The sequence below is a fragment of the Erythrolamprus reginae genome, chromosome 1, assembly GCF_031021105.1.
Source record: "Erythrolamprus reginae isolate rEryReg1 chromosome 1, rEryReg1.hap1, whole genome shotgun sequence".
In the NCBI taxonomy this organism is placed as follows: Eukaryota; Metazoa; Chordata; class Lepidosauria; order Squamata; family Dipsadidae; genus Erythrolamprus; species Erythrolamprus reginae.
Window position 1 is genome coordinate 263,520,942 of NC_091950.1, and position 15,917 is coordinate 263,536,858.

The 15,917-nt window shown below is 37.2% G+C and overlaps 1 protein-coding gene across 5 annotated transcripts in view; it reads left to right on the top strand.

Annotated features, from left to right (window-relative positions):
* The window catches only part of SNTG2 (syntrophin gamma 2), a 249,146-nt gene that overhangs the window by 129,954 nt on the left and 103,275 nt on the right, over positions 1-15,917 (top strand). For all 5 annotated transcript variants that reach the window (XM_070732927.1, XM_070732929.1, XM_070732930.1 and 2 more), the window contains one exon: positions 3,560-3,687. In XM_070732927.1, the coding sequence (XP_070589028.1) occupies positions 3,560-3,687 (128 nt within the window). The remainder of the gene's footprint in view (positions 1-3,559; positions 3,688-15,917) is intronic.

Here is a 15,917-nt window from a genome sequence, read left to right on the forward strand (position 1 = left end):
ATAATATTGTTGATGTAGTCAATTTAAAAGTAGTGATTTAAAGAAGTGATATATGAAGAAACTAAATCTAAACTTTAGTTTCTTCATATATCACTTCTTTAAACCACTACTTTTATATTGATTACATCAACAATATATTCTCAGTTTTTTATTTATTTGTTTGTTTGTTTGTTTTGTCAAGCATATATGTGATATAAACCAAGTATAAACATTAATATGAATATATAAAAGTATAAACATGGTTTTCAGTACATGATATTTATGAAATACATGGGGACTTTAGAACAGGGAGGGTAGGCACGCTAGTGCACTTAGGAATGGGGTGGAGACAGTTTAAGGTTAAAGTTTTGGGGGTCTGAGGAAGAAATTACAGAGTCAGGTAATGTATTCCACTCATTGACCAGTCTGTTGCTGAAGTTGATTTTTTGTAATCAAGTTTGGAGCAGTTTATATTCAGTTTGTATCTATTGTGAGATTCTTAATGTTGTTATTTAGACATTTTAGAATAATGAGCATAAGTAAATGAATATTTTATCAATATTCTGTCACTATTTATTACAGTTTTGAATATTTATATTACAAGCAATATGATTATTTAACCTTTTCTTTAAAATTAAATATAATTTCAGAAATGTATGAAAATAAAGGAAAAGCATATCTCAGGATATTTTTTTTAACAATGAGGCTTTTGGTCTCAAGCTAAATTAAATTAATATTAAATTCTCCATCATTTTATTTGTTAGGATCCACCAAATTAAGCACAATACAATACAGACAATCTAGAAAGCCACCTATCAGCCCAAATATTTACTGCAATCTTTCAATTAGATATTTACTCACAAAAATTGGCAGAATATATTTCCAAAAGTCAATCATTATGATGAAAATTATTTTATAGTACAGTACTGCAAAACAATTATTGCATAATCAATAAGAATGCTGCTATTTAAAGGCATTATCAAGAACAGTCAATAATACTGAAAATGTTTTATGTCTACAGTACTGTAGCTTTAATGTTTGAATGAAATGCTTGTTCGCTTATATGATATGCCTCTGCAAATATTTCACCTTTCCAGCATGAAATTATTCTTCCTCTGAACTATTTAATGATAAATATTTAATGATAAATAGTTCATAGGAAACACAATAAAACCAAAGAATTTTTAAAATCATACAAAGAACATGCAACGGTTGACCTCACCAAGTTCCTAAGAGGTCAGTAAGGGGTGTACATAAGCGCACCAGAGTGCCTACCGTCCCCTGTCCTATTGTCTCTCCTATATCTCCTATATCTTCTCTTTTATACCTATATCTTTTTCTGCTATTCTCTCATAGTTATATTTCACTCCTTTATTTTCTCCTCTATTCTCCCTTTAATACATTCTACCTGATTATATCCTCTATAACCCTCATTGTGTATTATTGTATATTGGACTAAATAAATAAATAAATAAATAAAATAAATAAATAAACCTGTAATTTCTTTTTCAATTTTTGTTAATGTTTAATACAAGTTTAGAGCCCATCAGATTTTTTTTTTTAATTATTTACTGCTGGATGTTTTAGATAACTTTAAAGTATAATGTTTAAATACTAAATTTATAAGTAATAAAAATGGGGCATTAAGCTGAACAAAACGTGAAGGCTTTGGCTTAGGTGGACCTTCACATAACCAAATTATCAGCTGTGTTTCAGGAAGAGAGGATAATGAATGCAGATTCTCGTATTTTCTTATCAAATAAGTATTATCAGTACAGCTAAAGGAAAGTCAGTATATAAATATAATTGGCTAACTACTGCTCTATTGTGTATGATCCTTCACATGTCTTAAAAATCCTAAATATCCTAAAGATAGTTGTGCACATACAATTTCTGTGTGCCCTATAAATCACATAAATAGTGCAAATGTATTCAGTCAAATAAAATTCCCCATTATTGCAGGCATTCCCAGTAAACATAGGGCATTCATTCAGATATGCAAATGCGTTGGCAGAATTTTTAATACTTATGATTACTTGGTCACTTATATTAATACATGCCTAATACACATGTTTACTATTGTATTCAGAATTGTAGGGTAGATTACAAGGATTTTCTGTAGCTTTTTAAAATTTGAAACTATCATAATTGTAAATAAATAAGCATTCTTATATAATAAATGGCAGGTTTCTGAAAATATTCTGCACAATAGAGTTAAATTAAAACTAAACTAACAATGAGTGGGAAGAAAAACCTGCTACAGGTCATTCTGAAGATTAAACATTTCAGAATTACATTAAAATATATTTGTCCATCCTTGTAAATTGCAATGAAAATGAGCAATTTTTTCTCATGTAAGCCTTTCATATATGAAGCCAAAAATGATAATGACATTTCTTATATTAAGAAATCTTAAATGGACCTCCGTATCAAGTTTTTGAGTTCTGTGGGGTGAAAGAACAGAAAGTCCAATGGTTACTAACCGTTGGATAAAGTTAACATTCAAAAATTTACAGTACTAAGCATATTTTTTTCTCTGTATCCTATTAAAACTGTTTATTTATTTATTTATTATTTAGATTTGTATGCCGCCCCTCTCCGCGAACTCAGACCCGGTGAATCATAATTGTGCACTATTATAATTATCACCATTTTGTTAGAAACTTCAAAGATCTTATAACAGATCATTACAGAACATTTTTCATGTTCTGTAATGAAAGACTGCAACTCAATCATGTAATTTTAATATTGGTATTGATTATTAAGATAGTGTTTTTCATACATCAAGTTGGCCTCAATTATAAAAGAAATATATTCATTACCATGTCATGAGAGACAACACTTAAAAAAACAGGAATTGTTTATTGAAAAGGGTTATTTTTTGCAAATTTTCCAAATTATGATATTCACATGTTATGTAGGAAATGAAGCAAGTCTTAGAACTGGAATTCTAATGCTGAATCATGTTCCTTCCTCTACCTTCCCATCCACTCCAAAAGAAAATCAAGTAGAGGGCGAAACATTTAGAATACATACAGAATAACTGTATATTCAACAACTGGTGATTACCTGGATATATCTATATTGTTTTGTTGACAAAAACGGACACATTGCCATTGTTCCCTTCTTTTTTCATCTTCCCAATCTAGACTAGAGCCCTGGGATTTCAGCCACTAACCAAACTGGAATATGCTTAACTTTTTCAAGATCAACTATATCAAGATAGTTATGCACATTGTCATTCTATTTTTGCAAATATCGAAAAAAGCAAATTAAAATTTTGCAATCATTGTCATACTAATGAAGCAAATACAATATTGAGAAGAACATGTCAATAAACTAGCTTTCCTGTTAGGTATGAGGTTTATATATTTAACAAAAACAAACGGTAGTATTGTGTAGCAATTGAGAGCAATATTTCATAGTCAAACACATTGTTATTTCTTCTATGTAATTTTCTAAACCATGTTATTACTTGTGTTCTATTCACCCAGAAAAATAGCATATCCACATACAAATATTTATATTTTTTACAAAATGAGGTCTGTATTTACGGTTATTTTTTATTTATTCTGGTCAGGCACCTTCATCACCTTCTTCACCCACGGCTAATGAACCAAAATATGAGAAGCGTTGGCTGGACACCTTATCAGTTCCTCTATCAATGGCTCGAATTTCGAGATACAAAGCTGGAACAAATAAATTAAGGTTTGTAATACGAAAGTGGAAGGGTTGGATTACCTAATCTGCATGGGGTCTTTATTTGAAGATAGTGGGTCTTTGTAAACATTTTAACAAGGTGTAGCCTTTCTTAAAAGCTGTGTAATGGGGATCAATAATATCTATTAAACATATGAAGAAATAATTGGGCTTTATTCATTATATGAAAAAATGGCTAGTTTGTTTAGGCATCATACATGGAAAAGGTTAAAGTAATAAGTTGCTTCCATACAGGCTATGGGGATTTTGGTATGGTGACCTACTGAGATACGAAGTGTTACAAATATATTACAAAGATTTTAATATATCAATGCAGCTGAAATATTTTGAAAAACAAATGATTATCTTGGAAAATAGAATGAAAACTGATAGAAGTTGGTTAGCATAAATTGGAAATTTCTCAGCTTGAAACTTCATTTCTATATACAGTACTTTCATTGGAGATGCATCCTATTAATTGTAGAAATCCAAACATATCACAAGGTCATGAATGACATTGAACAAGGCCTATCAGTTCAGGAATGACTGCTACTGGCATATAACCTCAAAGTCACAACTGCCATCTGTTCTTCCAGCAGGAACTGTGAGTCCAGTTCAGATTGAGCATGTTAGCATGTAGATTTTAAATAGGAAGGAAGAGAAGATTAAACTTCAGAACTCATCAGATCTAATCTTCCACACTTTGTCATACTTGACCCTCTACTAGTCCTGCCATTTGGTCTTGCCTTTACTTCTTGGTTCAAATCTTTGACATCAAAGTCAGGAATAATGGAATCTTCCTCCAGCAGGGCTTGCCTTAGCATCTGATGCCCCAAATTCCACAGCTTTCAGGTTGTCTTCTGAAGGAAAACAATATGTACAACTAGGCCCTAACAGTAGTCCATCTTTTTTTCCTTTCTCTCTTTCATGCACACATGCACTTGGTTCATGTGCATTATTAATGTGCTTTGTTAATGTGCATTGTTAATGTGGTGTCAGCTTTTTGTAACCATATATGAAGATTTTGTTTGATCTCTCCCTAACCTGCTATTTCCAGTCTCATAATAGTGCACCCATCAGCATTGTAACTATGTCCATCCATGCTGCTGGTGGTCATCTTCTCTTTCCTTCTACCTTTCCCAGCATTAGAGTCTTGGAAGAGAGAGAGAGATGGGTTTTTCAATTATGCAGACACACACACACACACACACACACACACACACACACCAATTTGCCCTGGATATTTTTGCCTATGCTTTGAATCACACAACCATTTTTTTATAGTAACATTCTGAAATAAATGTATCTTTAATGGTTTGAAATGGAATAAATCAGAAGTGATGGAACTTTAGATTTAATTTGAAATGGAACCCTGAAGGTAACATACTGTAAGTCATACTGTTGTCAGACTATAAATAGTAATAGAATACAATACTGTAAAATGGGAAAATTGTAGAAAAAGGACAATCAAAATGAAGGTGGTGAACTAAAATAATGTTCTTGTGAAGGATGGCTATAATAGTTGGAAATTTTCATGATATAAAAAAGGAAGTGGTGAGAGAAACATCACAAGAGTGTATAAAAGTTTTAACACAAAAAATATACTGTATATATTTGTAATTCATATTTCTAAAACCATCCAAACTCTTAACAACTTTGCATGGAATACAGATTTCAAAGTAAAGAAATGGAACAACCCTGGATACAAAAACAGAATCTAAGACAAATGGTCATTCCAGACCTTTCAAAAACTATACCCAAGAATTTAAAGATTTTAACTTGCTTTATTGTTTGACCATTTAACATGTAAGTATATATTCTAGGTCACTTTGCAAAAATTAGGATTTATTTTGAGTATAATTGTTCTCAAGTGCTTCCTTAAAACAGTAAATATCTAATGTTCTCAATGTTCATATTAATTCAATTGGCATTTGCAATAGGAGTATTGCATCATTATCTGTAGACAGTAAGGTTGCAATATGCATATTGATTAACTTTGTGGATGATGCTCTGAATTGCTTATTTTGGTAACAACAAAATTGATTTGCAAAAAGAACATAAGGGAAGCCAAGACGCATCCCCATCCCTTTTTCAGTTAGAATTTCTTTAGAGCAGTAGCCTTGCATACCACTTCTATTCCAGAGTTCTCTTGGAGTTTGTATATTAGCAGAAGTACCCATTTGTCTATTTTAGCAATTTGTTTTTAAATTTGCCCAACGGCTTTGTTCTAGAGACAATGCAGATTTGAAATCAATAAATGCAGCTTATAATGCAGAATATGGCTCTCCTGCCATAAGTAGCTTAGCATTTGCATAGAATGACATTGATCCAAACACAGCAGAAAAGAAAATGATTATGGTTTATAACATTTTAAATACTGTTTTTATTCATAAATCTATGCTTCCTATGCCTATTATCTGACTCTCAGTTGATGTCATTTCTGTAAAATGGGTTGCTGTGTCCCCAAACTGTGTCCCCAAACTTTATTCCATTCTGACTATATTTTCTTCATGGGAAGTATGTGTAGTCCTCATTTATTGACTGACTTGTTCACTGATCTTTCAGTAATAAAAAGTAACTATAGGACCAGTTTCTTTTCTTCCTCACCCTTTTTTTCCATTCATTCCTTTTTAAAAATGTAATCGTATAAATCCTAATAAAATTTTTCTTTTTTAAAAAAAAATAGCCAATCCTTGTATTTACAAGCTTTCCTGGTCTTTAAAGCAAAAGAAACCTGAAGTAAGATCCTGAGCACAGTTAGGGCTTTACTTAGTGACTGTTTTGCTTAATGACACAGTTAAACAAAGCCTGTCCCAATTGTGGTTACTAAATGAAGGCTACCTGTATATACATATACATCTTGCTAAAATGACCATAACAGTGCTTTTGTGTTTCCCTGAACTTGGTTGTTTGTTTCCAGATGTTTCATTACCCAACGAGGTAACATCAGTGAGTAATGAAACATCTGCAAGCAAACAACCAGGAAGGCCACAGTTCTGTAGCCTGAACTGCAGTTAGTTTCTTCCATTGGGACCATGATAACATTTGTTTATTTACTGACAGCCAATTTTGAAAAATTAAATTAGTTTTAGTTCCCGTTCTAAAGGCAGCTTTCTAGTCTCCCAAACAGGAGGTAGCTTCAAGATAAATAAATGTACGCCTCTACATCCTTAGGTTTTATTCATAACATAATGGCATAGGGTATATATATATATAATAACTTGGTTTGCTACAGCCATATAATATTAAATTATATTAATTAATTTCATCAAACCATCTAATCAATATGTCCCCAAAACACTCTTATTTGCATTTATGGATTCTCTATAAATTTTCTTTCTCTTTATAATACACTATATTTAAATTGTTTGAACAATATAAATATATATTTATTTAAATTTGAAATTTAAATGAAGTAGTACATGTCTGTTTTAAAACTCCGACAAGATTTCATTTCACCAATAGGGGGAAAATTACCCAAACCAGTTTTCATTAACAAATAATATTCACATGCAGTTGATCTAATGATTTTATTTAGAATGATATAAAACTTTGTTACTCTTTTTATTCATGATATTTTTCATTAACTAAACTGCATTAGTGAGAAAGGCTTAGTATCTCATACAGAAGATAAAAGAAGATACAGCTTACATGTTGGTGTCAAGTTCAATAACTCAGATTGTAAAATTTTCTAAGCCAAATATACTCGACCAAAGAGGTGTACTGATAATATTTATGGGGAAATTAGTTTTTAAAGGACAATATCATGGTCACAGGAGGTAAATATTTAAGCTAAATAAGAAGTTTTGTAAAAATCTATTAAAATAAACTCTACTTTCAGATCACTTTCAGATCACAGAGAAGGAGGAGAGAAAGGTAGTGCTTTTTAAGACATTTTCTATTTTTGAATTCAAAGAGTTTGAGCAGATATTACTGGCTGGTAAGAAGGAGAAAGGCAAGAAAGAGACAATTTTATTGGCAGTTTGAGTTCAAGCACAGACCACTCACAGATTAGGCTGGGGCCGGAGTAGACTGGGAAGGAATCATATAACTATAAACCAAAATCAGCAAAGTTTGGTAGCAATAAGGGTTGTTGATTTTCTTGCTAAGTACTTCAATAAATTGTTAAGATGTCTGGCTTGGTGCAGTGTAACACTTGTTTGGCTGTTGTGTTCCGTAGTACCTTGTGGAACTTGGGGTGCTGCCCTCTTTGCATAAGGACATCTAGTTTATATGGCGAGATCTCTAGATTGCAATCCTTAGTTTGTAGCTTGCAGTCAGAAGTGGAAAGATTGTCCCAGCCACATGCTATAATGCCGCCATGTGTGCAGCCTCCACTTCCACAACACCCCCGAGGAGGAGGGCTGTGTGGACAACTGTTGGTTCAGGATGATTACGTGCAGTTGAGCAAAAACATAGCAATTTTGGTCTCTCTGTATCGAATTCCTATAATGTTCTTGCGGATTTAAATAGTAAGGATGTTGTAGATATTAGCGAGGCCCCTCAGGCAGAGAATGAGAGGATGTTCCAAGGGGAAGTTGTTGTAAGTGAGGTCCACTTACAACAAGGTGTTACCAAGCCATCAAGTGCAGTTAGTAGAAATAAAAAGAGGACACATTTTCTTGTGGGTGACTCGACTGTTAGAGGTGTTGATTTCGGACAGAGAAAGGATGAGGTGAAGCTGATGATGTGTCTCCCAGGGGCCACTGCCAGCAGGGACAGGAGGCGGATTACAAATATTGTCAAGGCTGTGGGTAAAGGTAATAACATTGATGTGGTGGTGCAACTTAGCACAAATGATTTGTCCCAGAGAAATGTTAATGTAGTAAAAAGAGATTTCCAATGTTTAAGCGTGGAGCTGGGCAGAATAACTGATTCAGTGACTTTCTCAGAGGTAACAGAGGTTTGTGGCCAGGAGGATAAAACAATATGTATCAGAGAGTTTAATGTGTGGTTAAGGCAGTGGTGTAAAGCTGAAGGTTTTGGCTATGTAAGTCATGATGTCAGTAGGTGGTCTAATAGGGAGTTGTTTAAGAGGGATGGTTTGCATCCATCCTACAGAGGTACCCAGGTGCTCGGTGAGGAGTTCAGAACTTTTTTGGACAGGCATTTAGGTAAAGGGGACAGAGATGTAACTGATGTGGATGATTTCTGTCCCCGACCAATGAGGATAAATCAGTTTTTGGAAGCTTATGAAAAGGGAGCTGTAAATAAAATAGATGTAGTTGTTGATGATAAGGGGCAAACTAATAATGATAATAATGTTCTTCGGGTAATGTGTACGAATGCTCGAAGCATGAGCAACAAGCTCTGTGAGTTAATGGCCATAATATCTGGAGATAATTTGGATCTGGTTGCCATAACTGAGACATGGTTTAAGGATTCTAATGAATGGGAAATATCCATACCAGGATATACATTGTATAGGAAGGCTAGAATAGAGAGAAGGGGAGGTGGAGTAGCCATTTATGTTAAGGAAAGTCTAAAAACAACACTAATTCAAAATACATGTAAAGATCTGGAGGCCCTCTGGGTTTGCATGCAAAATAAAGAAGGTTCTGTCATTAGAATTGCGGTGATCTATAGGCCTCCAGGGCAATCTGAGGAATATGACAACAAGATGGTGGTTGAAATTACCCAAATGGCAGTAAAGGGAGATATTGTGGTTATGGTTGATTTCAACGTGCCTGATGTTGACTGGAATATCCCCAGTGCCCTTACATGCAAAAGTAAGAATATAGTAGAGGTCTTTACAGGAGCAGCTCTGGCACAACTGGTTAAGACACCGACTAGAGAGGAGAATATTCTAGATTTAGTTTTTATGAATGGGAATTGGGTTTCAGAGGTTAAGGTGGGAGAAAATTTAGGTTGCAGTGACCATCTATGTTTGTGGTTTGATGTAAAAACTGATTGTGAGCAATCCTATACTGCAACCAAAGTATTGGATTTCAGAAAAACAAATTTTAATACAATGGGGGGGGGGGGTATTTAAATAATGAAGTAAAGGGGAGGTATGCCGCCCCGAGTCTTCGGAGAGGGGCGGCATACAAATCTAAGTAATAAAATAAATAAAATGGCAGGAGCGAGCACCCAGTGGACTGTATTAAAAAAGGCCATCTTAAAAGCCACTGGACTGTATGTAAGGCAAATAACTAAAGGTAAAAGGGAGAAGAAACCACTATGGTTTAGCACTGATGTAACGGCTATAGTCAATGAAAAAAGGCTGCCTATAGGAGGTATAAAGAGTCTGGAAGCATAGCTGATAGAGAAGGGTATAAAATGAGACAGAAGGAGGCGAAACAGATAATATATAATGCTAAAGCCTCAAAAGAGGAAGAAATTGCCAAATCTGTAAAGAAGTGGGATAAAACCTTCTTCAGATATATTAGTGATAGGAAGAAGAAGAACTGCAGCATCTTAGTACCAGGAATAATACATGCATTGATGGGAATAAGGAGATCGCTGACCATTTCAATAGCTACTTCTGTTCAGTTTTCTCAAAAGACACCTTACAATATAATACTATAGAGGGATATAGCATTGCTTCCAGCTGTACGGATTCAGCTCCAGTGATCTTAGAAGCCAATGTCTTAGAAGAACTTGAACAATTAAAGATAAATAAGGCAATGGGTCCAGATGGCATCCACCCCAGAGTTCTTAAAGAACTAAGATTTGTCATTGCTACCCCCGTGACTGATTTGTTTAACCAATCCCTGTTAACAGGAGATGTTCCTGAGAATTGGAGAATGGCCAGTGTTGTGCCTATCCACAAGAAGTGCAGTAGAGAAGTAGCTGGTAACTACAGGCCAGTTAGCTTGACATCAGTTATAGTTAAAATGATGGAGACTCTACTCAAAAAGAGGATAAATCAGCACCTAAAAACCAATAACTTATTGGATCCAAATCAGCATGGCTTTACTGAAGGCAAATCATGTCAGACTAATCTCATTGATTTCACAAAGATGTTGGATGAAGGTGGTGCCCTGTATATTGCCTATCTGGACTTCAGCAAAGCCTTTGATACGGTTCCACATAAAGAGCTGATAGATAAATTAGTGAAGATTGGACTTAATCCCTACATAGTTCAGTGGATTTGCAGCTGGCTGAAGCGTAGATATCAGAGAATCTACGCTTCAGCCAGGAAATAGTATAAGGGCAGACTAGATGGATCATGAAATCTTTTTCTGCCGTCAGTCTTCTATGTTTCTATGTTTCTATTTGTATTTGCTTCGACCTAATGTGCTGGAGTAATGATTGCTCTCATCTCCCTTACTGTGAAAGACTGGGCTGTAAAGTACTACTTTAACTTTTATGCTCAATAAATAAGCAGATCCTCACAGCGGAAGTCTTGAGGATTGAGCAGTCCTGGGTTCCTTGTAATTCTTCCTTCTCAGTCATTCTAAGAGCTTTGAGCCTAAATTAAATTAAATTTGTTGACTGTCATAACCTCTTTCTCCCCTGTCAGCAATATCATCCTTCATCTTTTATTAGAAGTATATGAATAATTAGTGGTGACACTCTTGACAACTGAAATCCTTTCTGGCTTGCAAATCATCTCCACATCCACTATAAGCAAGAATAAAGTTTGAGATAGAAAGTACATGGAATGGAATGGAAGAGTTGGAATGGATCTTCAAGGTCTTCTACTCCAACCCCATGCTCAAGTAGAAGTCCCTATATCCTTTTAGACAAATGGTTGTCCAATTTATTCTACTAGGAGTGTCTTCTACTGGAAAAAGCAGAGCGGGGGAAGTGGGGAACAAAAGATAAAAGTGGATCAGGTGGATGCCTCTGGTTAGGCATATTTAATAGGACAAACACATTATTGAGTGTGCCCATTAAAAAGCTAAGAAAGGACAAACTTATTATTACTTGGAAGGGAAATCCCAAGATAGAAGTCTAGACTGGAAAGTTGGAAAAAATAAATCTGAAGGAAGACAGTGATGAACCTCTTATATCTGTTTGCCAAGGGAACTAAATGGCATGTTCATGGAGCCAACAGGAGTTGAGTTCAGTCCAAGAAAATCATTATCTTTTTCTATGTAAAATAATTTTCAAAAAACCTGGCAGAATAATAATAATAATAATAATAATAATAATAATAATAATAATAATAATGTAACATTGTAACTGTAACAATGTCAACCAGTTCTACGTGAGACAAACATGTCAATTCAAAACAAGATTCTCCAGGTTTCTAAGAGGTCAGTAAGGGGCGTACATAAGTGCACTAGTGTGCCTTTCATCCCCTGTCCAATTGTCTTTCCTTTATCTCGTATATCATATATATTTTCTTCCTTTTGTATATCTTCTCCTCTATTTTTACATATTATCTTTATATATATTACTTCATGTCTATTCTCTTCCATACGTATTGTGTATTGGACAAATGAATAAATAAATAAAACACCAAGATCCCAAATCCTTAAGTCTCTACCCACACTGACACCAAACAGAACCAGTTTGATTGGAACCATACAAAAATCATCTGCCAACCAGAGATGGCATTGATCCTCAACTAACCCATAGAGGCCCCTCCCAACCAGCATTTCACCTCTCAATGACCCTTACTTGATGTAACCTTTCGATTACTTGACCCATCACGAGACTTTCCCTTGACACTCACACCTGACCTATCTCAAGACCCACGGACCACACAAAGACCTTATAAACAGAAGAACACTGACACTGACATCCCCTAAACTTTGCTAAAGTTGTTACCTTACCTGGTAACAAAACATTTGGAAAACAATCTACAACCTCAGAGAACTAACCTTTATTCTCAGAATTGAATATATACCGTTTCCCCGAAAATAAGACGTACCCCGAAAGTAAGGCATGTCAGAGGTTTTGCAGAATTTGCTAATATAAGGCACCCCCCAAAAATAAGGCGTAGTCAAGTTTACATATGGTACGGTGGAAAAACACGGTACCATTCAAAGCTGTTCATAGTGGTACCGTAATAATGTGGCATCCCCTGCTGGCCCCTTCCATCGCTTTGTACCGTCCAGTACAGTAGACATAGTCTGCTGCTGTCTCACCGCCATTACAGTCTCCACTACAGTGCGTAGGCTGTAGTTCCTCTGGTGGCCGGAAGCTGCAATAGCGGGAGTATACTGTTGTACCATATAAGTGCTGTCGTTTGTGTGTGTGTGTGCCATACTGACAGGTACAGTACCGTAATCAGTGTACCGTACGGTACACTTTATTTGGGGGTGTCAGCTTTTCTGCCTGTGAATTTGTCTTATTTGAGAAATATAAGGCACCCCCCCCCCCGAAAATAAGACATAGCACAACTTTTGGAGCAAAAATTAATATAAGACAGTGTCTTATTTTCGGGGAAACACGGTAGCATATCACACCCACTGGATTGTGCCTATCATGACATAGCTAGTCAACATGTGAGCGTATAGTGCCTAAAAGATTACTGACATCCCCTAAACTCTGCTGAAGTTGTTTCCTTGCCTGGTAACAAAACATTTGGAAACCAATCTACAGGCTCGGAGAACGAACCTTTATCCTTATGATTGAATATATTGCATATATTCCACTAAAACTGACTGCTAGATCTGCAGGTCAGTGGATCAAATCTTGTCACCGTCTCAAGGTTGACTCAGCCTTCCATCCTTCCGAGGTGGGTAAAATGAGGACCCAGATTGTGGGGGCAATATGCTGGCTCTGTTAAAAAGTGCTATTGCTAACATATTGTAAGCTGCCCTGAGTCTAAAGAGAAGGGCGGCATAAAAAATTGAATAAATAAATAAATAATATACCCACTGATTTGTGCTTATCACGACATAGTTAGTCAACATGTGAGAATACAGTGCCTAAAAGATTACTACCATAAGTAGAAGGATGATATACTATTACTTTTATAATTTTATTTTATTTATTATTTTGTTCAATTACCTCATTTCAGCAAAGTGTGTCAGAAATCAAATTTGTTACTTCAAGGTATGATCCATGGAATGACAAAGTAACATACAGTAATACCTCATGATACGAACTTAATTGGTGCAAGGAGGAGGTTCGTAAGATGAAAGGTTCGTAAGACGAAACATTGTTTCCCATAGGAAACAATGTAAAGTCAATCCGTGCAACCAAAAAAACCCCCCGCAAAAAAACAGCGTTCAGCGACTGCTGGGAAGCAGCGTGGCTGTTTTAAAAGGTGACAGCCGGCCTGGGGGGCTTCCCAGCACCCCCCCGAACCCTGAACCCGGAAGTTCGGCAAAAGTTCGGGGTTCGGGGGGGTGCTGGGAAGCCCCCCAGGCCATCTGTCACCTTTTAAAACAGCCGCGTGGCTTCCCAGCTGTCTCCCGAAGCTGAACTCCAAACCCGAACTTCCGCGTTCGGCGTTCGGAGACAGCTGGGAAGCCGCGCGGCTGTTTTAAAAGGTCACAGCCGGGCTGGGGGGCTTCCCAGCAACCTCCCGAACCGAACCCAGGGTTCAGAAAAAATTTGCCTCTTCTTACGAACTTTTTTCGAGTTACGAACCGGCATTCAGGAGGCTTCTGGGAAGCCCCGCCGCCCAGCTGTCACCTTTTAAAACAGCCGCGTGGCTTCCCAGCAGTCTCTGAACACCAGTTCGTAACTCGAAAAAAGTTCGTAAGAAGAGGCAAAATTTTTCTGAACCCCGGGTTCGTATCACGAGTTGTTCGTAAGACGAGGGGTTCGTATCTTGAGGTACCACTGTATTTGCTTGGTGTCAATGAAAACGAAAATAAATTGCTAAAATTAGTCAAAGCTTGAATTACAATAAATGCATGAGTTGGAACGCAGAATAAAAACTATCAAATTTTAAATCTGTCAATTGAATCTGACCTGGATCTGACTGAACACTATTAAGTCCTTATATTAAGACTTATTTAGTGATGCTCAAGGCAGCAAGGTGCATGTATCATTCTGCCTTGATTGCATCAGCGGAATCCCGCCCAGCCTCCCTGTTTAGGGTGACTCCCTCCCTCCTGAATAAGAGAGGGAGAGGGTTGATGAACCCTTGCAGGGTAGTGCTGAGGACTTTAATGAATTTTTCGCAGACAAAAATCGCTCAGATCGGGACAGACCTAGACTCTAACTGGAATCTAGTGTCAACTGACAACAAGCCAGTTGAAGTGACAGGGACATGTCTTAGTCCTGTTGTGTGGGAGGAGTTTGACTTGTTGATAACCTGATGAAGTGGACAAGGCCATAGGAGCTGTGAGCTCCGCCACATGTTTATTGGATCAATGTCCCTCCTGCCTGGTTTTGACCAGCAGGCAGAGGACGTTGGGCTGGATCCAGGTGGTTATCAATGCTTCTCTGAGGGAGGGGTCCTTTCTGGCTCCCTTAAAGGAGGCAGTTGTGTGCCCACTCCTCAAGCCTTCCCTAGATACGGCTGTTTTAAACAACTATCACCCTGTCTCCAACCATTTTTATGAAAGGTTGTTGAGAAGGTGGTGGTATCCAGTTCCAACAGTCCTTGGAAGAAGCTGATTACCTAGGCCCTCAGCAGTCTGGTTTCAGGCCCGGCTACAGCACTGAAACTGCTTTGGTCACACTGATGGATGATCTCTGGTGGGCCCAGGATAGGAGTCATTCCTATTTCCTGGTACTCCTTGACCTCTCAGCGGCTTTCTATACCATTGACAGTGGAGGGGTTGGGAGTGGGAGGCACCATTCTGCAGTGGCTCTCCTCCTACCTCTCTGGTTGGATGCAGTCGGTGTTGGCAGGGGTGAGAGGTCAACTCCTAGGTCTCTCCTTTGTGCGGTTCCTCAGGGGTCAGTCCTCTCCCCCTGCTGTTTAATATATACATGAAACAGCTGGGTTAGATCATCCGATGACACGGGGCGAGTTACCATTGGTACACAGATGACACCCAGCTGTACATCTCCACTCTGTCAGTTCAGTGAAACAGTGGAGGTGATGTGCCGATGTCTGGAGGCTGTTAGGGTCTGGATGGGTGTTAACAGGCTCAGACACAACCCTGACATGATGGGATGGCTGTGGGTTTTGCCTCCCAAGGACATTTCCAGCTGTCTGTCCATAACTCTGGAGGGGGATCTTTTGACCCCCCTCAGAGAGGGACCACAACTTGGGAGTCTTCCTTGATCCACAGCTGATGTTAGAATACCATCTTTCAGCTGTGGCACAGCTGGGGCATTTGCATAGGTTCATCTGGTGTACCAATTGCGGCCCTATTTGGACAGAGAATCTCTTCTCATAGTTACTCGTGCCCTCGTCACCTCGAGGATTGACTACT